At 60.1% G+C, this 23,124-nt stretch overlaps 1 protein-coding gene across 1 annotated transcript; it reads left to right on the plus strand.

Annotated features, from left to right (window-relative positions):
* Nucleotides 1-10,065: 10,065 nt before the first annotated feature.
* Nucleotides 10,066-17,080, plus strand: DUSP7 (dual specificity phosphatase 7). Its single transcript, XM_068982064.1, has 3 exons — nt 10,066-10,582; nt 12,043-12,477; nt 15,102-17,080. Exons 1-3 carry the CDS (start codon nt 10,066-10,068, stop codon nt 15,407-15,409), a joined length of 1,260 nt encoding a protein of 419 aa, XP_068838165.1. The 3' UTR covers nt 15,410-17,080.
* Nucleotides 17,081-23,124: the final 6,044 nt, after the last annotated feature.

Here is a 23,124-nt window from a genome sequence, read left to right on the forward strand (position 1 = left end):
GACTTTACTGTCAGGGGCCTGCCACTGCTAGCTAGCTACTTGAAAAACCACAGCTGGTTTGCGCAAGACAGAGAGCACCACCCCAGACTCCATCACCGCTCCTTGTCTTTGCTCTGGCTGGGAATACCTGCCAGAGGCACCCTCTGGCCACCTCCCCCGCAACCTCACCCCTTGCCCCAACAAACCATTGGAGCTCCAGGCCCTTCCTTGCAGAGATGGCTTCAGAAAGAATCAGAGGAGTCAAGCAGGAGGCCAAGGGTGACAGGGTGGCTGCTCCACCCCCAGAGCCCTGGCTTCCATCCCTGAGCCCCAGGTGGGCTCATGTGGTGCTGTCCACAATCCTGAAGGGGAGGATCAGCCCATGGCAGAGGTTTTGGGGAGAGGTGTGTGAGAGGAGAGGGCTCGCCTTCACCCACAACTTTAGGGCAGGGGACCTGCTGAGCTCTTCTCCTCCACCTTCCTCCAGACTGCAAGGAAATTGGAGCTGGCTGCTGCTTTCTCGGGGCTGTTGAGCTGTTTCTCCTGGGCCTCTAGGGGTGACCTCAGTTTCAACATAGGGGGCTTCCCCACCCAGTCCAGCCCCTCTTCCAGGCTCGCAAATGGTGGTGTGCAGGACTGGAACTCAGACTTGGGACTTGAGGGACCCCCTGGGTCCACCGGGAGTGGGAGTTTGCGCTCAGTCTACAGAGGGAGGATGAGATGCCCCTGGTCAGGTGGGGGCCTGTGCTGTCAAATAGGGAGACCGAAGCCACCAGCCTGAGCACAGGGAGGACGGCCTGCCAGGCTCGGTGGGAGCAGGAGCCACCCCGTCACAGTAAGGAGACTTCCGACTCCAGGCAGCCCATGCAGGACAGGCTGAGGGCCAAGTGAGGAATGAATGGAAGTGAGAGGTTGCTGGGATCCTCCAGTGTGGCAGAGAAGGGCCAGAGGCATTTTAAATCACAGGACCTTGCTCATGGCTGGTGACCCAGGAGTCCAAAAGGAAGTCGGATCCCTATTCGGACTCAGCCACCTCTGGTGCCCACACTGGCTCTGGAGGCCGGGCGGGGATGGGGGGGACAAGCATGCAGTCAGTCAGACCAGTGAGTGCTAAGGCCCTGCGGAGACAGCAGGCGGGGTGCTGCAGGGGCCTGGGCTGGGGCATGCAGACAGACAGACCAGTGAGTGCTAAGGCCCTGTGGAGACAGCAGGCGGGGTGCTGCAGGGGCCTGGGCTGGGGCATGCAGTCAGTCAGACCAGTGAGTGCTAAGGCCCTGCGGAGACAGCAGGTGGGGTGCTGCAGGGGCCTGGGCTGGGGGACCCTGGACCCTGGACCCTGAGGGGAGGCGGGAGAGGGGCCGCGCCAGATCACTGAGGCCACGCTGGTCTGTAAGCAGGGAAGGACCAGGTCTTATTCTCAGAAGATCCCTCTGGCCGCTGGGTGGGGAATGGACTGTGGGGATGGAGCAGGGGGCAGGGAAGGAGGCTAGTGAGATGGTCCTGGGGAGACTGGAGCCGCAGTGGACAGGGTCTGGGTCGTGAGAAGAATGAGCCGTGGGAGCACACTGGATAGCACACGCCTCCTTGCACATGCCCCACGTCTGTCCCCCACCCTGCCAGTGAGGGCCCCCCGCCATTCCAGTGATGGGAGAGCTGGTAGAGCAAGGGGCTCCGGCGGAGGCCAGAGCCACCTGGGCACCATTGGACTGGGGGAGCGGAGCTCTGGTTCTTAGTCTGGGGCCCAGCCCCCTGCCCAGTTGAGGCTGTAACCATGGGCCTTAGTTTCCCCACTGGTCAAAAAGAGTTGACAGCCCTCACAGGGCTGGTGCAAAGCTTGGACATGAGACCAGAAGGAAACAAGCCTTGAGAATATCAGGCAGGCCCCTGATCAGGAAGACGACAGGGGCCTGTGTGTGGGAGCCCCAGGCAGGCATATCTGCCCGTCCCACTTGCCTGTGTTTGTGTGTCTCCTTTCCATCACCTTGGCCACTGTGACTCACTGCGCTGTGGGTAAGTGAGTTAACTGGTTGGGGTTGGAGCCAGACCCTTAGGTAAGGCATTCCCTTCCTAGGCCTCGGTTTCCTCATCTGTAAGATGGACAGCCGAGCCCTGCTTTGCTCACCTCACTGGGGAACCTGGGGTGGTGCAGGGCCAAGGAGGTGACTGCTGCACTGGCATGAGGGCAAGCGGTCCAGCCTTTGTGCGGGGACCAGGCCTGCTGGACGGCAGCCCCAGGTCAGCCAGCCGTGAGCAGGGCTTGACGTGTTCAGCTTGTCTATGCTGACCAGCCCAGTGGAACCTCCCTTTCTTGAGGGGAACTCCAGGCCTGAGAGAGCTTGGAACAGAAGGCAGGTGGGATCATGGCAAAGGCCTGGCTGGGCCCAGGTCTCTGGGTGACCTCATGGGGGACTCTGGTGATGCAAGGAGGCTCACACACGGGAGGTCGCAGAGGCAGGATACCCAGCCCTGCTGTACCCCAACTCCTGCAAGCTTAACCGGCCATAAGTAGGTAGAGAGCAGGGGAGGAAGTGTGTGGAGGCAGGGATTCTGTGTCTGGGGCACTGAGTAGGAAGCAGGAGGAGGTTAGGGTGAAGCCAGCTGGGCCGGCTATGAATTGGGAATTCAGCAAATAGGTCTTGTCTCCCTTGACTACCACAGGTAATCAACTGGTTTTGAGGCCTGAGGATAGTGCAGCAAGTGCTGTGATTGACTAGTAATGCCTGCCCGGGAAGAATCATGGCCGAGCTGCTGACTCTCAGGCTGACTCTCTGGGCTGGTATTTGGCCAGGAAAGCCACACTCTCAAATGAGTAGCCCCAGGAATCCACCTGGGGAGGCTGGCCGAGGGCCTGCAGTTGCTGCTGGGTGGGCAGCTGGGGAAGAGAGGATGACATCCGTCTAGTCTCCCTCTGAGGTTCCCACGTTCCCTTGTCCAGGGCAGGTTCTCAAAAAATGAGCCCACTTGGGAGGAGAGGCTCCCCACCTCTGCCTTCTCCAGGCTCCCTGGGGAGTTCCCAGAGCTCTGTCCTGGCTTCCATCTGCTGGCTTTTGTCCTCTGGTTCTCCCGGGTGTGAGCCACTCTCCCCCCTGCTCCTCAGGGCCTCAACACCTGGGCCGCGCGGGAGGAGGCTGGATAGGCTGGCTCTGCAGTTGCAGAGCTGTCCCAGGCAGCAGCCTGTCCGTGCAACTCTGCCATCACCGGGGCCTGGCGTTCCCCGCGGGGAGGCAGGCAGGGATAGATCCTTCTACTCCATCCAGAACTAGTCAGCCCAGAACACCCCAACCTGGGCCAGTAGGGAAGGGTGGGCCTGGGTGACGGTGGATTCCACCAGCCTGTAACAGCCCCTCTGGGTTCTCTGTGGGCACCCCTCTTAACTGGGAGGCAAGTGCCCAGACATACTCTGTCTACATGTCACAGAGAGTATCTGCACATGTGTATTGGATATTTCTGCACGAGTGCACTTCCACTCTCTACCTACTTATGGGCAGTTGAGCTTGCAGCAGGCTGAGTATCCTGCCTCTGTGGCCCCCTGTGTGAGCAAGTGAACATTTCAAGCCCTGCTCATGGCCCAGCCAGGCCTTTCTCATGACCCCACCTGCCCTCTGTTACAAGCCCTCTCAGGCCTGGGGTTCCCCTCCAGAAGGCGGGTCTGCCGGGCTGGTCGGCCTGGGCAACACGTCAAGCCCTGCTCACGGCTGGCTGACCTGGGACTGCCGTCCAGCAGGCCTGGTCCCCGCACAAAGGCTGGACCGCTTGCCCTCACGCCAGTGCAGCAGTCACCTCCTTGGCCCTGCACCACCCCAGGTTCCCCAGTGAGGTGAGCAAAGCAGGGCTCGGCTGTCCATCTTACGAGGAAACCGAGGCCTAGGAAGGGAATGCCTTACCTAAGGGTCTGGCTCCAACCCCAACCAGTTACTGTATTTGTGTGTTTTTTTATAATTATTTTATTTTTGGTTATGTCAGGTCTCAGTTGTGGCACGTGGGCTCCAGAGCATGTGGGTTCTGTAGCTGTGGCTCACAGGCTTAGTTGCTCCGCAGCATGTGGAATCTTAGTTCCCCCACCAGGGATCAAATCCTTGTCCCCTGCACTGGAAGGCAGAGCATTGGATCACCAGGGATTGGTGTTCTGTTCTTCTGCACACACATCTGTGCCTGTGAGCATGTATGTGTGAACACATAGATCTGTGTGTTTGGGCCTGTATTGTGTCCTTAAGAGTGTGTGTGTGTATGTGCACACACACAGATGTGTACAGCCAGGAGTTCTATCCGGGACAGGAGAGTTGCCAGGCCTTTCACAGTCCACTCCTGGCCTGGCTTAAACACTAGCTGTTCTGACTGCAACCCAGACAGGCACCTCACCAAGGTATGCGGGAGAAGCTATCAAGGTTCAGGGGCAAGCAGAGACTGCTAGTCTGGGTCTTAGGCAGGGCTCTGGATGGCACATCTCCTCCACCCTGTGGAGTGGTCCTGGGTAGAGACTGGCTCTTCACCATGCACCAGAGCAGACACCCTGGACTGGAGTGCCCAGCCCCTGCCTCTGCTCAGCTCTCACAGTGGGAAAATCTGCCCTCGTGGAAGCTAGCAGGAGCTCACCCCAAATCTGTGCTAGGATGTGAGGGCCAGGAACGGACAACCCTCCCCCCTCCTGCCCGTGCCATTGAAAACATGGTGGCTTACCTCTAAGAAATCCAGGGGCACCAGTGGGAAGAGGGAGACTCACTTCCAAGATGCTGATGCTTGGTGCCAGTTCCTGGGTCACCATGCCACATGGACATGGGGCGGGGAGCGGTAGGGGTGGTGCACACCAGTTCTATTCAGTTCACATCAGAGCCCCTGCTGTCACAACCAAGCTTTACCCCCTGGGAAGGCCTTACAAATAGCTGAGAAGAGAAGTGAAAAGCAAAGGAGAAAAGGAAAGATACAAGCATCTGAATGCAGAGTTCCAAAGAATAGCAAGAAGAGATAAGAAAGCCTTCCTCAGCGATCAATGCAAAGAAATAGAGGAAAACAACAGAATGGGAAAGACTAGAGATCTCTTCAAGAAAATTAGAGATACCAAGGGAACATTTCATGCAAAGATGGGCTCCATAAAGGACAGAAATGGTCTGGACCTAACAGAAGCAGAAGATATTAAGAAGAGGTGGCAAGAATACACGGAAGAACTATACAAAAAAGATCTTCACGACCAAGATAATCACGATGGTGTGATCACTCACCTAGAGCCAGACATCCTGGAATGTGAAGTCAAGTGGGCCTTAGAAAGCATCACTACGAACAAAGCTAGTGGAGGTGATGGAATTCCAGTTGAGCTATTTCAAATCCTGAAAGATGATGCTGTGAAAGTGCTGCACTCAATATGCCAGCAAATTTGGAAAACTCAGCAGTGGCCACAGGACTGGAAAAGGTCAGTTTTCATTCCAATCCCAAAGAAAGGCAATGCCAAAGAATGCTCAAACTACTGCACAATTGCACTCATCTCACACGCTAGTAAAGTAATGCTCAAAATTCTCCCAGCCAGGCTTTAGGAATACGTGAACGGTGAACTCCCTGATGTTCAAGCTGGTTTTAGAAAAGGCAGAGGAACCAGAGATCAAATTGCCAACATTCGCTGGATCATGGAAAAAGCAAGAGAGTTCCAGAAAAACATCTATTTCTGCTTTATTGACTACGCCAAAGCCTTTGACTGTGTGGATCATAATAAACTGTGGAAAATTCTCAAAGAGATGGGAATACCAGACCACCTGACCTGCCTCTTGAGAAACCTATATGCAGGTCAGGAAGCAACATTTAGAACTGGACATGGAACAACAGACTGGTTCCAAATAGGAAAAGGAGTACGTCAAGGCTGTATATTGTCACCCTGCTTATTTAACTTCTATGCAGAGTACATCATGAGAAACGCTGGGCTGGAAGAAGCAACAAGCTGGAATCAAGATTGCCGGGAGAAATATCAGTAACCTCAGATATGCAGATGACACCACCCTTATGGCAGAAAGTGAAGAGGAACTAAAAAGCCTCTTGATGAAAGTGAAAGAAGAGAGGGAAAAAGTTGGCTTAAAGCTCAACATTCAGAAAACGAAGATCATGGCATCTGGTCCCATTATTTCATGGGAAATAGATGGGGAAACAGTGAAAACAGTTATTTTTGGGGGCTCCAAAATCACTGCAGATGGTGATTGCAGCCATGAAATTAAAAGACGCTTACTCCTTGGAAGAAAAGTTATGACCAACCTAGATAGCATATTCAAAAGCAGAGACATTAGTTTGCCAACAAAGGTCCATCTAGTCAAGGCTATGGTTTTTCCACTGGTCATGTATGGCTGTGAGTTGGACTGTGAAGAAGGCTGAGCTCTGAAGAATTGATGCTTTTGAAGTGTGGTGTTGGAGAAGACTCTTGAGAGTCCCTTGGACTGCAAGGAGATCAGCCCTGGGATTTCTTTGGAAGGAATGATGCTGAAGCTGAAACTCCAGTACTTTGGCCACCTCATGCAAAGAGTTGACTCATTGGAAAAGACTCTGATGCTGGGAGGGATTGGGGGCAGGAGGAGAAGGGGACGACCAAGGATGAGATGGCTGGATGGCATCACTGACTCGATCAACGCGAGTTTGAGTGAACTCCAGGAGTTGGTGATGGACAGGGAGGCCTGGTGTGCTGCGATCCATGGGATTGCAAAGAGTCGGACACGACTGAGCGATTGAACTGACCTGAAGGCCCCTCCACCGTGTGGTTCTGGGGCTGAACGTGTACAGACAGGGCATATGGCTCCAAACGTGTCTATGGGGTTCAGGCCTGGCAACTAAGGGACGAGGGCTGAGACAGAGGAGGCAGGAGGAGTGGACTTGGGAAGGGAGACAGGCCGCTGGACATACAAAGGGGGAGTGTGGGGCAGGGGAGGCTGTGACTATGACTGTGATAGAGTCCAGAGCAAAGATGGGGGCAGGGTCCTGGGATCACCTGGCCTAGAGAATCTAGAAGCTGGGATATTCTTCTAGAAGATGGACGAAGAGTGAGTGCAAAAACTCCAGGCTGAGGAAAGTGTGTGCAAAGGCTTGAGGCATGTGGGAGAGGGGTCCGTTCTGCAGAAAACTCCACACCCCCCCACAGCTCCCCACTCACCGCCAGGGACCCACCCTGTCCTTCAAGGAGACCCTAGTGAGTGGGGCACCTCTTCCAGGGGCTGCAGGTGAGGAAGGATCTGAACCTGGAAGGGCAGGAAAGGCCACATTCCTGAAGAGGAGGAATGCCTTTGATCCCAGGCCTGGCTCAGGCCACCCGGTCCCCTCTTCCAGGATCCCTGAGAGGCTCACAGTTGTAGAGCAAGGCCCTGGGTAGGGGCAGCTCTGGCGTCTGCAGTCTGACCCTAAGCAAGATCCTGTCAGGCTCTGAGCCCTGTATGTGCATCAGAGGGTTCTGTGTCTGTCCACCGCCCCTTCCCCCAACACTCAGGGGCAGCCCTGCTGGGACCACTGTGTGCATTGTGCCCAGCTGTTCACAGCTGGAGGCAGGGCTTCCACTCAGGAACCAAGGCTTTGGGCTCTTCTCCAGCCAGGGTGACCGGGCCGGGACCAGGCTGCACGTCAGGTGGCCAGGCTGATTTGCTTCCACTGTACCTCCTCCCTCCCCAAATGCTGCCCCTTGTCCTGTACTACAGGAGGAGGCCCCCACCCCCAGGGAGGCTTCCCAGTTCCATGCATCGTCACAGGCTTCTCCTCCAGGGTGGCTGTCCCTGAGAGGAGTCTGGAGTGGGAGGGAGAATAGGGAGCCATCACAAGCTACTTGTGGGAAGGTGGGGCTCTCTCCCTCTCCTGGGAGGGGCACAGAGAGGCCCCTCTCCGTTGGGCCCCCACTAATGAGAACACTGCTGTAGTCCACACTCCAACAGGCCCCCAACAAGCCCACTGAGGAATGCTCATTAGCGAGGAGGTCCTCTCCCATGTGTGTCTGCTCATACCTCTTTTTTGTCTACTACTTGGCTGCACAGCCCAGCATGTGGGATCTTAGTTCCCTGACAAAGGGGTGGCACCTGTTGCCCCTTCATTGGAAACGCAGAGGAGTCAATCCCAGGACTCTTCGTTTGAGCGCTGTCTCCATCCCTGCCGACCAGCAACGGGACCCTTCTTGGGGTGACAAACTTGGGATGGACTATTTGGGTACTGTCGGGCCCAGCACCCTCCCACTTGGGGAGACCTGAGGCCCAGAGAGGTGAGAACCATCACAACTTATCAGCAAGCAGCAGAGCAGAGTGTGCATCTGAGCCCCTCAGGCTCGGCGAGCCCTTTCCACGCGTTCCGGATCCCCAGGCAAGAAGGCGCTGCCCAGCAACCCTAGGACAAGCCTGCGTGGGAGGCTAGAGACCAGCTTTTCCTATCACCTCCCTGGGCCTGGCATCTCGGATGCTAGGACCATCTATGTCTGCAATACTCTGGTCTTTCCGGAAGTGTAACCGTGGAAGAGATCCCTGCTCCTCTGCCACGCAGCCCTGCGGTTGGGATGAAACCTGGTAGACTCTCCTCCATGAGGACAAAAGGGCGTTGGTGGGGAGGTGGGTAGCGGGGAATGCCGCAGGGCCGCTCCTCTACCTGGTCAGAAAGCTCAAATCCTGCAGGTTCCAGAGGCACGCACTCTGGCAAATCTCAGGCACCGCCGCCATTCATCTCTGACCCTGATTCCCTCCAGGATGTAGAGGCAGGGTGGCGAGGAGCCGCCCAGCCTCGGGCAGAGTGGGAGGGGGTAAGCCCCAAGGATGTGGGCGCACTCCGCCGGGCAGGGAACCGACCGGACGGACTGCAGGATCAGCCAGGGACGGACTCCCCAGCGCAGACAGCCCTGACTCCGTATGGGAAGCGCGGCAGGCCCCGCGCAGGCGCGCCGCGCTAGTGGAGCCGCTTTGTTCCAGGGCTACCTGCGGCTCCATTCACCTCCTCCGCCGAGCCAGCCAGCCTGCCACCCGCAGCCAGTGCCGCTGAGGCCCCGCCCAGCCCGCGCTGGGTGGAACTTTTGGCGGGCCCCGCCTTCCCCCTGCCCCGCTCCTTCGGCTGCGATTGGCGCTCTGCGTGGTGCGTCCCGCCTGTCATTAAAGTTGATTCGTGAGTTAGGAAAGGTGGGAGGAGAGCAGATTACAGAGGGGGCCCCCTCCCTCCCACCCCGGTCCTGTGGAAAAGTCACGTGGCGCTTCACTCCGCGCCTGTCACCACTCCGCTTGTAAAGCTTTCTTAAAGGTCCCGCTGTCTCTTCCCAGGGCCGGTCCTTTTGGGGATTTCTACAATCTAGCCCGCGGAGGGTGGCACGGCCCTGGGCCTTTCTACCTTCGCAGCTGCCTAGTCCTGCTTTCCCCCTCGGACCTGCTGGAGTGAGACGACCCCTCAGGTCTCCAAACGCAGAGCCCTCTTTGGGACTGTGCAGCCGCCTGAAACGGTGACAGCCTAGGTGCCCAGGGAATGGCACGGAGTAGGTGTTCAGTTCCCGTGTGCTGAACTCGCTGGGAGTTGTTCATGAACCAGTGGAGTCGACAGGACTTCGGCTCAGCTTGATCGCCCCTTTCCTCCGCTCCATCCCCGGGAGACTGCGGGAATGTAGGGGAGAGGATCCCTGGAGCGGGTCCCCCGAGGACAGCTCTTGGGACAGGCACAGAACTGGGAGCTCCGGGATAGGGACCCAGGAGTGTCTTGGTTGGGCCCCTGGGAGAGTTGTAGTGGGTTCTGAGCGGCAGCGCTGAGGCCGAGCGAAGGCCAGGGGGCTGGTCTCCGGGCTTAGGGCACCTCTCGCGTGCCCGCAGACCCCGTGGGGAGGGGCGGCGGAGCAGCGGCGCCTTTAAGCTCGGGAGCCGCGGCGCGGCCCCGCCCCCCCGAGGACGCCTGGGCGCGCGGCCGCCTGAGACTCTGTTTAATTGGGGCTGTCAGGCCGCGGAGCGCGCGGAGGGCCGGGCGGGACGGAGGCCGGGAGGCCGGGAGGCCGGGAGGCCGGGGCGGCGGGCGAGCAGCTCGGCGGGAGGCGGGCGCCCGGAGACGCGGCTGGGGCCCGCGCGGCCGGGGCGCCGTCCCAGAGCAGGGCTGCCCGGCCCCGGCCCCGGGCCGCCCGCGCTCCCCATGAAAAACCAGCTCCGCGGCCCCCCAGCGCGGGCGCACATGTCGGCCTCGGGGGCGTCGGCGTCTGGGGACACCGGGGCGGGGTCGGAGCCCGGTGCGGGATCTGGATCTGGCGCCGGCACCGGGGCAGGCGCGGCGGCGGGCGCAGGGGCCATGCCCTGCAAGAGCGCCGAGTGGCTGCAGGAGGAGCTGGAGGCGCGCGGCGGCGCGTCCCTGCTGCTGCTCGACTGCCGGCCGCACGAGCTCTTCGAGTCGTCACACATCGAGACGGCCATCAACCTGGCCATCCCGGGTCTCATGCTGCGCCGCCTCCGCAAAGGCAACCTGCCCATTCGCTCCATCATCCCCAACCACGCCGACAAGGAGCGTTTCGCTACGCGCTGCAAGGCGGCCACCGTGCTGCTCTACGACGAGGCCACGGCCGAATGGCAGCCAGAGCCCGGCGCTCCCGCCTCGGTGCTTGGCCTTCTCCTGCAAAAGCTGCGCGACGACGGCTGCCAGGCCTACTACCTCCAAGGTAAGGGCGGCAGCGAGACCCAGTCTGGAATTGGGGCGCTCCCGTGGCTCCCGGATGCCCCCGACGGAGGCGGCTTTCTCTCCCCGTGCCCGGCCTGTCCAGCCGGCGCCACGTCTCCCCCGCTCGCATCCTCCCCTCCAGGGCTCCCGGCCCAAGCTGTGCGGGTGTAGGCTGGTACAGTAGCCCCCTCTACATCCCTTTCCGGGCATGATCTGAGTGGTCTGAACAAACTTTTCCCCACTTGGGCTTTCCTTTTTTCCCCATTGTTGGGGCCATGGTAGCTCCCAGGTTCCCCCCTGAACCCCGGCAAAGGAGGGAGGGTGCCCTCCTGGGCACCAGTTCAGCTCCTCCAGCCTGTAATGGGTGTCCCAGGAAGGCCAGAGTTAGGACAGGAACCTTTAATCACCACCCTCAGCCCTGCCAGGGCAGAGGGAGAGTTTGGGGGACTCGGAGGATCCCCATGTGGGGCTTGTCACTGGGGAATCGCCACCTCTTGGAAGTGCTTGGGGCAGGGCTGTAAGGAGTGTCCCTTGCCCCAGCTCTGGTTTTCCGAGACCCCCAAGTCCTTAGCCAGCCACCCCAGAGGTGGTGGAAGGGGGAGGCAGCCCTGGGAGGCGAGTGACTGCAGCCGGTGTTTCCAATTAACATTCCAAAATGGCCTCTTGCTGGCAGCGGGGCGGGCAGACGGGAGGGGAGGGGAGGCCTGCGGCACCCTCGGGCGCAGGGCCCATGCTTAGCTGCAGCGCGCTCCCCATTTCTTGTCCCTGTATAGCCCCCAGCAGCCTCCCCTTCTGTGGGTCCAAGGCCAGGGTCGGGGTACCTTGAGTTCTAAGGTGGGTTATGGAGAAGAGGAGCCAGGACCCCTTTTATGAACTTGCTCCTGCTGGGGGACAGAACCAGCTGATACCTTCACTACCCTCCCTGGCAGTGGTGGGGAGTGGGGGCAAGCGCCGGATTCCCAGTCGAAGGCCCAGGCCCTCTGCCTGGAGCTGACCCAGATGCAGCTCTGGCCTGTGATCTCTTCTGTAAGCGGGTTTGCAAACCCAGAGGTATTGGCCTGAGATGGGGTTGTTTGCTTTCCTTTACTGCTTAGCAATTACTGAGCACCCATGGGTGCCTGATGCAGGGGAGCTGTGGAAGAGGCATGGGCTGGATTCTGTCCTCAAGTGCCCTAAAGTCAGTGGTGTGGCTGGCGCCCTGAGGCCCTATGGGTTAGGGTATGGTGCTCAGGCATGTTACTGTACCACTTGGGGTCTCAGTTTCCCCATCTGTAAAGTGGGCCACAGGACAGATGAGAAAGCGGGAGAGAGGGTACATGTGTAAATACTCTGCACTGCCTGTGTTGCCCGTTGCTGGTGGCGGGCCCTTGCTGTGGGGAGCCCCGTTTGGGGACACTGGCCAGTGGCCCTGTCGGCCTCACGCGGGCCCTGTCCACCCCTACCCCCCGCCCGGGGCCACAGGTGGCTTCAACAAGTTCCAGACAGAATACTCGGAGCACTGCGAGACCACCGTGGACGGCGCGTCCTCACCCAGCGGCTCGCCGCCCGCCGCGGTGCTGGGCTTGGGGGGGCTGCGCATCAGCTCCGACTGCTCGGACGGGGAGTCAGACCGAGAGCTGCCCAGCAGCGCCACCGAGTCGGACGGCAGCCCCGCGCCGCCCAGCCAGCCGGCCTTCCCTGTTCAGATCTTGCCCTACCTCTACCTCGGCTGTGCCAAGGACTCCACCAACCTGGACGTGCTCGGCAAGTACGGCATCAAGTATATCCTCAACGTCACGCCCAACCTGCCCAACGCCTTTGAGCACGGGGGCGAGTTCACCTACAAGCAGATCCCCATCTCTGACCACTGGAGCCAGAACCTCTCCCAGTTCTTCCCCGAGGCCATCAGCTTCATTGGTAAGAGCTCCCGCGCTCAGGCAGGGGGGCAGGCGTGCGTGTCGAGATGTGTGGGCTCTGGGTGTCACCCGTGCCTGGCTTGGGTACCTCTGGGCCTGTCGAGGCTTGTGTGGAGTCCTGCGTGTGCCAGCCTGTGCCAATGGGTGTACCAGGGCCCACTGTGAGTCACCGAGGCCCTCGGGGCCAGAGCGGGGCCCCGACCTGCGGGCTCTCCACAGCTGCTGGAGCAGTGTGGACTCTGCTGTCCAGACACCTTGGGTTTTCTGGCTGTGCTGTTTGGAGCTCAGACCTCCCACGGTCTCACTTGCCCTGCGTCACACCTCAGCACGTGTTTCTTGAGGACGGGCTGTCACAGTGCCTTTGGGCTCTACTGTGCACCTGAGGGGGCTGAAGGGTAGTCTGGAGCCAGAGGCCCACCCCGACCTGGCAGCTCTTGGGATGTGCTGACCCAAAGAGCCTCGGGGTGGCCTCAGACGTTCCCGGCAGCCTGTGGGGCTGGCTTGGTGTCCAGGCGGCGAGGGGAGGCAGGGGAAGGCCTCCCCCAAATCAGCGTGCTCTGCCATCTGGCTCTGCGCCCTCTGAGCCCCTGCATCCGCAGCCTCGGCTGACTCGGGCTCCTTATCTCTGACCTCCCTGCCCGCTTCCTCTCGGCCAGCTGGAAGCTATCAGTCGGCAGGTCACCGTCCCTGGCTCGGCCATCCCCGGGATTCAGGAAAGGGATACGGGACGAGGGGGTGAATGTAATCTCTGAGGCTGGTGACCAGTGTTCTGCCCAGCCTCCGGGCAGCGTTTTCCCGCTGGCGGCCGTGTCCAGTGGAGGGCGTTTTGGTGTCAGCTGGGCCGGGCTAGCTTTAATAACAGGAAGTGGGAGGCTTCCCCGCCTCATCCGCTTACTGGGAACCAAAACTAGGTGCCTGGCTGGGAGGAAGGAAGGAAGCTGGGGCGGGGGAGGGGTTGTGTCAGGGGCTATCCGGAGCTTCCCCGCTCTGCCCTGAGGACGTGCCCAAGAGGGTGTGGGTGCCACCTCAGCACTCGTGGTCTCCCCAGCGAGGTGTGGGGTGAAGGGGGTGCCGCACGACTTTCCAGGGCTGAGCCTGATTTGTAGGTGCTTTTATCCTCCTTGAAGGCCCCTTTACATCAGGGGAAGGGATAGAACAGGAAGTAGAGGTGGGGGGAACCCTGCTCCCTGTGTCACAAGAGAAGAAGTGAGGCTCCAAGATCCCACAGGACTCGGGGATGGCGGGGGCGGAGAGGGGATGAAGCACCGGCCTCCCCAAGACCCAGCCACACCCCTTAAAGAGCTAAAAATAAAGCCAGCAGGGAGTGGTCTTACTTGGGATCAGCTGGGTTTGGGGACCAGGCTTCCCCATTATCTTGGTGTATCACCCACCACTGGAGGCTTTTCTCCACCCCCCCCTTATCCTGCCCCAAATTTCAAGGTCAGACAACGTGTTCCACGTGAATCTGTGGCGTCTGTCTCTTCCCCTGCTGGTCTTGCCCCCAGTCGGTCTCCGAGTCTGGATAAAGCACCTACTGCATCTTCAGCCCTGGGAATCCTCACGTGGGGTTGGGAAAAGGGATGTCGTGCCAGGCCCGAGACAGTGTGCGCCCCCGGGGAGCAGTCTGTGAACCTCCGCACCTCCTGCAGGAGTGGGCCCGGCTCCCGGGGCTCAGGCGGGAACCCTGCAGGCCCCAGGGCTGCCTCTCGTTCATATCTGTCCCCAGCACGGCCTTGGCACAGCGCTGCAGCTGCCCTCGGGTCTGGTGGGGAGAGCATAGGACTGAGCAGGTCAGCGGCTCAGCCAGCATGTGAGCTCCGACTGCGTGTCGGGAGCCTGGCACCACACTGGGGAGGGTGCAGGGAGAGCTGACGGAACTTGAGTGGCTGTGTTGGGAGGTGTCACTGGCACATGGGCCGGGGAACAGTGGAGGAAGTGGGCTGGGTGGGCCCCACTTAAGATCCTCTGTTAGGCGTGGCCCTGGTCCCCCATCTATTCAGGAGCAGGACTCAGGCCCCCAGGGACTGGCTGGGTCCAGTCCAGAGCTGAGCGTTGCCCGCTGGTCCCTTGCGGAAGGGCCTTCATGACGCCCATGGCCCGAGGAGGCTCTCGGGGCACCCCTGGAGCTGCCCCAGGAGGTGGGCTAGCAGGGGTGAGTGCTGCGTGTTAGCAGGAACCCTTGTGTGGCCTTGTCACTGTGTGTGTATGCCTGTCTCATTTACAAGATAACCCTGGTAGCCATGCTGCAGATGACCCGAGAGGACGCAGGTGACTCCTCGGCACGTCACACGTAGCACACAGTTCCAGCAGCGGGAATACTGGCAGCAGGCACAGGGCTCGTGGAGCCCTCCCTGGGCTCAGATCTCTCTAAGGGCCCTGTGAGTAAGCAGGTCCGTCCGACAGAGCAGAAACCGAGGTGCAGGCATGTCAGCTGGAACTGTGGCAGAGCCCCGCCACGGTCACGCTCTTGACCTCGACCCCAAGTTGCTGTCCCACCCGCCTGGGACTTCACCAAGTCCCTTGAGAGTCGGGCGGCACCAGTCCCTTGCCGTGCCCCTCTCTGTGCCCGCCCCGCGGGAGCTCCCTGGAGGAGGCACGAGCCTGACCCATGCCCATGTATTGCAGATGAGGCCCGCTCCAAGAAGTGCGGGGTCCTGGTGCATTGCCTAGCAGGCATCAGCCGCTCGGTGACCGTCACGGTGGCCTACCTGATGCAGAAGATGAACCTGTCGCTCAACGACGCCTACGACTTTGTCAAGAGGAAAAAGTCCAACATCTCACCCAACTTCAACTTTATGGGGCAGCTGCTGGACTTCGAGCGGACGCTGGGGCTGAGCAGCCCGTGTGACAACCACACCCCCAGCGAGCAGCTCTACTTCTCCACACCTACCAACCACAACCTGTTCCCACTCAACACGCTCGAGTCCACGTGAGGCCGGGGGCATGGGGCGACGGGCCAGCCCCCCCCACCCCGGGCCCCCAGAGGGCCCGCCGGGAGGGCCCAGGCCTGCTGCCTCTGGCCCGAGGAACCCAGACATCACCTGTGCCCAGAGGTGAGCTCCCCTCAGCGTCCCACAGCCAGGCCTCCGCCGGCAGGACTTTCCGGAGGGGCCCGAGGCGATCAGACACATGGCTTTGGGAGTCCCTCGGGGCCTCTCCTTGTCCCAGGACACTCCTTTCTGCTGATGGCTCAGCCAGTTTGGCTGTTTTTTTAAAAGACACATCCACGGACCTGAGTTTACTTTTTACTTTTGGCAGGTAAACCCAAGCTCCCTGGAGCAGAGAGCGTGTTGAAGCTCTGCTTGATTGTTCCTTTTTGTAATGGAAAGTGTTATTTTCAGGCTATGTGCAACAGTGGATTGTATAAACCAGTATTTCATCCCTTTCTTGATCCAGTGAGAGAGAGAGAGAGAGGTGTTATCAGTTTGTTTTTCTTCCTATTTCAAACAGCAATTCTTGAGTTTTTGTTTCTGTTTTAATGGAAAAGACAAACCCCACGTTGATCTTGACCAAATGCACTTTGCACATGTGTGAAGCCTCCGTTTCTGCAGCGGCCCTTAAAGGGGTGGTTCACTCCTCACAGCAGGGGTCTCCCAGGCCTGGCTGCATCTCCTGCTTCTCGGAGCCCAACCTGGGGCTGCATTCGCCTGTGATGACCGCTGTGAGTGGTGGGCTGGACGGGTAACCTTGGCCTCCTCTGCCCAGCCACTTGCCCTCTGGTGGTCGCTGCAGACCACCCCAGGCAGAAGAGGAGGCCACAGGGGACGGCCCAGCAGTAGCATTAACCCTCTGGGCTCAGCCCCGAGGAGGGCCCCAGGCCCTTTTTATCCGTACCCACTACTTCTGTCTCTCTCTCTCTGTTTCTAGCTGAGGGTGCAGGCCCAGTGGCTGGGGAAGTTTAGGTGGAGGGCGCAGCCCCGCCTCCCAGGTCTCCTCCCCAACCCTGGTTGTTGCTTGGGTTCCAACCGCCACTCCCAGCCCCTCAACCCGTGGAAGCCGGCCCTGTGCTTGCTTTGCCCATGCCTTGGATTAAGAAACTCACATCCATTTCAGTCCCGGGGGGTGGGGGTGGTGGGGCAGCAAGGGCAGACAGGGAAAGGGTCGTGAGGCCTGTCCATCCCGCCACCCAAGCCCGCTGTCCGCAGAACAGAGCCACGGGTTCCAGTATCCTCCCCAGTTTTGTTCCTTCTCCAAGCTCCGTTTTCCCGGGTGGTGGAGCTGCGTGGGGGCCCCGGGGAGGGCCGGGGTCCCTGAGCGAGCCAACACTCGGCGTGTGAGCGAGGCCACGGAAACCCTGCCCCAATGCATCTTACCTCACAGGGCTGGTTTTCAGGGATTCTTCAAGGCAGCAGGTGAAAAATCTTGCCACAGTTAAGAAATTGACAAGAAGCTTCCATGCTGTGTACATGGTTCTCTTTCTCTCTCTTTTTTACCTTTGAAAAGAAAAACCCAGAAAAACGCACCAGATTTGTGTAAATGAGGGTATGCCAACAAGGGTGGCCAGTTTTGCTTTATGATCTTATGAAGGAAGATTTGTGACCCTACATATACACACACACACACAAACACACACACACACACACACACATATATATATATATATATTCCCGAACCAGCAACGGGACTTTGTTTATATTGCAAATAAATATTATTTTTTCTTTAAAATGAGTGGTGTCTGATAAGGGCCAGAGCAATGAGGAGGAGCACTATGGCCATATCCAGGGGCCTGCTGGGCACTTACTGGGACTGGTCAGAGGCGCCCAAAGCTGGGAGGAGCAGCTGGGGTGTGGGTCGGCAGGGACACTGGGGCTTTGGCCCCCTGGGTGACAGGGAGCGAGGTGTGGAGACGTTCTGTGCACCAAGGTCACACAGCAGAGCCCCTGCTTGCCCAGACACACCCAGCGTTGCCCACCTAGACGCTGCCCAGACTGCCCAGCTGCCCCAGGTCCTGACTGGTCCCCACAGCCATGGCCCTTACTCTTGCTGCTCTTGGGGATGGGACAAGGGGTGTGCATCTGTCAACCTCACTCTCCCCTGCACCGTCCCTAGGATGCCTGCAGGACCTGATGCTGGTCAGTGAGTGGGCCAGCCCCGTGGGAGCCAGGTCCCTCAGCCCCCCGAGCCACAGCATCCATTTCTGTGCGGTGGGGCCAACACACCCCAATGCCCAGTGCACTCCCGTTCAGGCACAATGAGCCCCTCACCTTCATTTCCTGGTCTTGACCTGGGCCTACAGGGAGGCCTGGTCCATGCCTGGCTTCCTCAGGGCAGCTGAGTGGCAGCCCTCCAGGCGGGCCCCTCTGGAGGCTTCAGACTCAACCCTGGGGGGAGCAGGGGACACAGAAGGGGCCGGGAGGGGCTGGAAGGCCATGGCCCAGGGAGCGAGGCCCCCAGTGGGAGACGGGGAACTGGGAGCCCCACTGCAGGGGCTTCACCTCTGACCAAGTCGGCCCCAGTCGGGAACTTGGGGGTCTGGGTTGCTGACTCCCGTCTGCCCGTCTCTGCTGCCCGCCTGGCGTTATCCCTTCTGCTGTGGCCAGCACTGGACCGGCTCCAGATGGCAGGTAGGTGGGCACGGTGGGAAGAGTGAGTGATTCAGCTGCTTCCTTAGGACTCCCCACCTTGGGGCCACCAGGCTCCTTCCTGTGTCCCGCCCCATCTCGCCATGAGTTACATCCAACGTCCAGCCTCAGCCTCACTCGTCTGTCATGAGGGCCCCATGGTTCGAGCCCCAGCTGTGTGGCTGTCGGCCTTCTCATCTTCCTTTCTTTGGCTGCGCTGGGTCTTGGTTTCGGGACTGGGGATCTAGTTCCCTGAAGGGAGGGAACCCGGGCCCCCTGCACTGGAAGCATGAGGTCTCAGCCACCAGACCACCAGGGGGAAGTCCCCAGCCTTCCCATCTTTAGAACTGGGGAACACCAGGCCTGAGGGGCGGGAGGAGGCGGTTCTCACAGTGTGGGCAAAGGGGCGGGGGCTGCTTTTGCTCGTGGGCTCCCTGGGGCCTGGGTCCTTCTGTGCCAGGGGCAGGCAAGGGGGTGGGGGCCTGAGCAGGCAGAGACTAGACCTTTGTTCCCTCTCGCTGCCCTCCGCCTGGGCTGGGGAAGCCCGCGGGTGCTGGGCTGGGGGCTGGGCCCTCAACAGCCTGAGTAAGTGCCTGGCAGTGCCGGCGTGCCCAAGCACAGGGCTGGGGGGGCAGGGGCGGGGAGCGGCAGTCTCCTCCGGAGCCAGTCCTCCAGCCAAGGGCTGAGGGGCGATGCCTCCTACGCAACCCTAGGCCTGGGGGCCTCTCTGACCCTCTGTCCTCATCTGCAGCAACACCCACCTCACTGCCTGCCTGGCTGAGATGGAGACAGAGGGACAGGGCATGGCTGGAGCCCTGGGTCCTTGCTCTGACCTTGGCCCAGGCCACACCCTGTCCCCACGTTGGGTCCCAGGTCGTGCCTCATGGGCCCTCACTCTTGAGCGCTTGCGATTCCAGTCTGTTTTGGCCGTGCTGTCCCACCGCCCCGTGGGCACCGTCCATCCCAGGCGTCTGGCTGAGGTCTGGCCGCCAGCGGGGCTCAGGGACGCCTGGCCCCCTCTCTGTGCCCTCAGTCCGTCTCTCTCCTCCTGACCTCCTTTTTCTCGCCTCCCTTTGGGTTCCCGTTTCTGTCCCCATCTCAGCCCGGGCCCCCAAGGACCCCCTCATCCACTTAGCGTTCTCGCAGGAGGATCTGAGCCAATCACTCCCTCACTTGCACATTCATCCAGCAGCCGTTTCCTGGGCCGACTGGGCACATGTTCCCAGGAGTGGGAACATGCCTGAGGGAAGCTCAGTGATGTCAGGCTGGGTGGCAGGATAATGGGGCCTCGGCTGTCCTGTGATATATGAATCAGGTGCAACAGCAGGAGTGACTAAGGCTGGACACAAGAAAGAACTTGCAACCTGTGGAGGAGTCACCTTGAAGCGGGTGTGACAAGGAGCCCACAAAAGAGATGAACTCTCTCTCGGGGGGTCCTGCGCTGGGCCTGGGGCAGAGGGAGGCAGCCCTCAGGAGAGGCGCCTCTCCCCTTCCCCCAGGGCCGCTCCCCAGAGTGCAAACACAGTCATCCCCAGTGAATGGGGCAGGGCAGGGGCAGGCAGCAAGACTGTGCTGGAACCTGCCGCCACCGCCCGGCACACGCAGGCTGGTCCCCGGATGCCGTGTCTGCAGCGGGCAGGCCCTCCGCATAGCGCCGATGTGGCCGGGAACACTCCTTAACAGAAGCCAGAGACGCTGAGCAGAAGCAAGGCCTGCCCACCCTGTTCCCCCAGTCTTCACGCCCACGGGGCTGGGAGCCTTCTCCCTCTGGCCCTGTGGAGGACCAGATCCACGGGCGCGTGTGCACGCACGGCCCCCTCATTTCTCAGGCAAGGCAAGCCCAAGCAGGTCTCAGGGTGATGAAGGAGCCGCCTGCCTCTGACTCCAGCCTCCTCTCATCAGGGTGTGGCCGGTGAGGTCATCCCTTCCCAGGCAAGGCCATTATAGACCATCATTAGCGACTCCCCAGGGGTAAGATGAGGCCTCAGCCACACCGTCTCTGGCTGTGGGCCAGATGAGCCCTGACGGACGACAGGGGACGCCAGCCCCTGCCAGATCCACTTTGCTCAGGCAGGCTGTCCCCTTCCCAGGGCTGCTCATCACCTACCTGCAGGGGTGGGGGGGGGGCGGTACATCACCTACCCCCACGGCTTCCGTGCATCTGGAGGAACCCCATCCGCCTGCTCCGCACCCACACCTCCTTCTCCAGTCCCAGGGCCCTTCCGCCCCTGCTGCAGGCCAAGGAGGAGTCACAGCCCCTTCTCCAGGGCTGGATGGGCCAGGAGGGGAGTGGAGGGATGTGGTCCAGAGGACAGGGGAGCCCCTAAAGAGCTTTAAGCCCAGGGCTGGCAAGATCTGATTGTCACTAGAAAGACCCCCTAGAATGTAAGTCAGTGCAGCTACTGTGGAAAACAGTATGGAAGTTCCTCAGGAAACAGAAAGAGAATTACCGTGTGATCCAGCAGTCCCACTCCTGGGCATGTACCTGGACAAAACTGTAATTCAAACAGATACACACACGCCTACATTCACAGCAGCACTATTCACTAGTCAAGACACGAAAACGACCTGTATGTTCCCTGACAGATGGATGGGTGACGACAACGAGCCGCATACACGCACCAGAATACCACGCGGCCACGAGAAAGAAGGCACTCCGGCCAAGCGCGGCACACAGACAGGCCCCGAGGACGCCACGCTGAGCGCCCTTAGCCAGAGAGAGACAAGTGCTCCACCACACCACTCATGCGTGGAGTCTAACGCCTGACCCACGCGAACCCATCTGTGATGAAACGGACGCAGAGAACGGATGGGCGGCGGCTGCCGGGGGGAAGGGGAGGAATGCAGTGGGAAGCGGCGGGTAGTGATGTGCGCGTTTGCATACAGAGGGACAGACAACAAGGTCCCACTGGAGAGCACAGGGAACTGCAGTCAGCACCCTATGATAAACCATAGTGGACAAGAACATTTGAAAAGGAATGTGCGTGTGTATGTACATATAGAGCTGAATCACTGACAGAACTTAACACAGCATTGTAAACCAACCATACTCCATTAAAACCCATTGGTAAAATTTTTTTTTTTAAAGAAAGCGGAGAACATGCTAAGGGGCAGGTCTTCAGGACAGGGGACCCTGAGGAGGCTAGGATGGTCAGGGTGCGCACTGGGGCTGGACCACTGCGGACTGGGAGGGGCGGGAAGACGACGCCACCACAGGGCCAGCAGACTTGTGTGACTTAGCAGGAGCCTGTGGGCCTTTCCAGGACAGACCCACCCCCTGCCCCTGGCGTACCCTCTGCTCTAGCTCCTCGGTGAAGCACCCAGATAACACTGTCAGAGGCACATTTCCTGAGTTGTTTCACAGACGTGAAAACCACCCACCGAATGGAAGACATCAGCGACTTGATGACCGTGAGGACAGCAGCCCCTAGACCTACTGGCTCCCAAGGATGGATAAGGCTAGCCCCTGGGACACCGTCCCGTGACCTCACCATCAACCAGAGAATCACGCATAAGCTGATCACACGGCCTGCCGACTCCCCTCCCTCACCTGGCCTTTCACTGGAACCCTGCGGGGAGTGGAAGGGTCTTGAGCGCCAGCCGCCCCTTCCCTTGCACTGGCGCCTGCAGTAAACACTGCCTGTCCTTCACCACAACCTAGGGGCAGCAGATGGGCTTGACTGCGCATGGCAAGCGGACCTGGGCTTGGTTCTGGCCACTGGACTCTCTACTCCCCTGCCCCCACCCCTCACTGTGCCCCCACACGCTGAGACCACCAGCGTCCTCCCTTGTATTGGACAGCACAGACTGGAGGCCCCTCCCAGAGCTGCAGTCTTCTCATCTGTACAGTGGGCTTGAGAACTGTAGCTCTCAGAGGAGATGGCAGGATGAAGGGTCTTCCTCTCAGGCCCTGGGAACACGAGCAGTGGGTGATGCTGATTGAACTGTGCCTGCCCCCTGATGAGGGGCACCGCCCGGGGCTGGCCATTGCTGACTCCCGTGTAATCCTGGACAAGCCTCCTCCCCAGTCCAGGTCCTCGGGTTCCCTGATGAGAAAAGTGACCCAGGGGACCCACTCCCAGACCCTCAGTTCCGTCCTAGGCCCTGGACAGCCTGGCATCGGGAGTCGCCTAGGAGCCAGTGCCCAGCCCGGGGAGAAGGCTGGGGTTCTGGGCCAAGATGCCTTGGCTGGGGTGGGGGGTGCCTCTCTCTGCCCAGCAGAGCCCTTTGCTGCAGCCCCTTGAGGACGTTTGCCCCTTCTGTCTACCTGCCCAGAGGACTCCCCGCAGTGTCCCCTGACCCAAGGTCCAGAAAAACTCACAGAGAGCTGCCAAGCGTGCGGCCCCGGGGGAGCCCTGGCCTCTGCTCACAGCTCCACAGCCTGCTCCTCCCCAGTCCCAGCCTGCGTCTGGGGAAGGTTCGATCGTGGAGCCTGAGTGTCTTCCGGGGCCATCAGGAAGGGCCTTGCACTCAGCCTGCTCCCCGCACTCAATCCCTTTGCTCCATTTCCTATGTCGCTTGCCCAAAGACCCTCCTCACTAGCCCCTGAGTTCCCCAGCCCTGTCCCTCCCTGGACCTGCACCCACGGGACCCTGTCTGTCCTCTGCTCACACTGGCCCCAAACCTAGGCTTGCCGGGAGCTGCTTCTCTTCCGGCCCCGGCGGAGCCCGGCATGGGGGCTTGGGAAGGTGCTCCTGGACGGGGAACAGCCAGAGTAAGGCCTGGCTCCCGCTTTCCCTCCAGCCGCCTGGAGCCAGGCCCCGGCAGCCCCATCCTCTGCCCTGCCCGGTCACTCGGTGCTCGGGCTGCCCTGCTTTTTCACTGTCCCATCGGCACGTGTGGGCTGGGACCCTGGGTGCAGTGTTTTCTGCACTGCAGACTCCTCTCTTGGGCCTTATGCCTGGAAGCGGCATTTCCGGGTCAAACACCTGCGCTCTACTTTTTTCCAGCTGGTTTCTGAAAGGAAAGCAGGACCGTTTATCTTTAACTTCTGGCCGTTATTGTTTCTAATTCAGAGAAGCCGTGTATCTGCAGTGCTGGGCACTCAGCAAGGCACCGGGGGCCGAGTCATAGGGCCAGAGGCTCCA

Source organism: Capricornis sumatraensis, chromosome 10 (assembly GCF_032405125.1).
Source record: "Capricornis sumatraensis isolate serow.1 chromosome 10, serow.2, whole genome shotgun sequence".
NCBI lineage: Eukaryota > Metazoa > Chordata > Mammalia > Artiodactyla > Bovidae > Capricornis > Capricornis sumatraensis.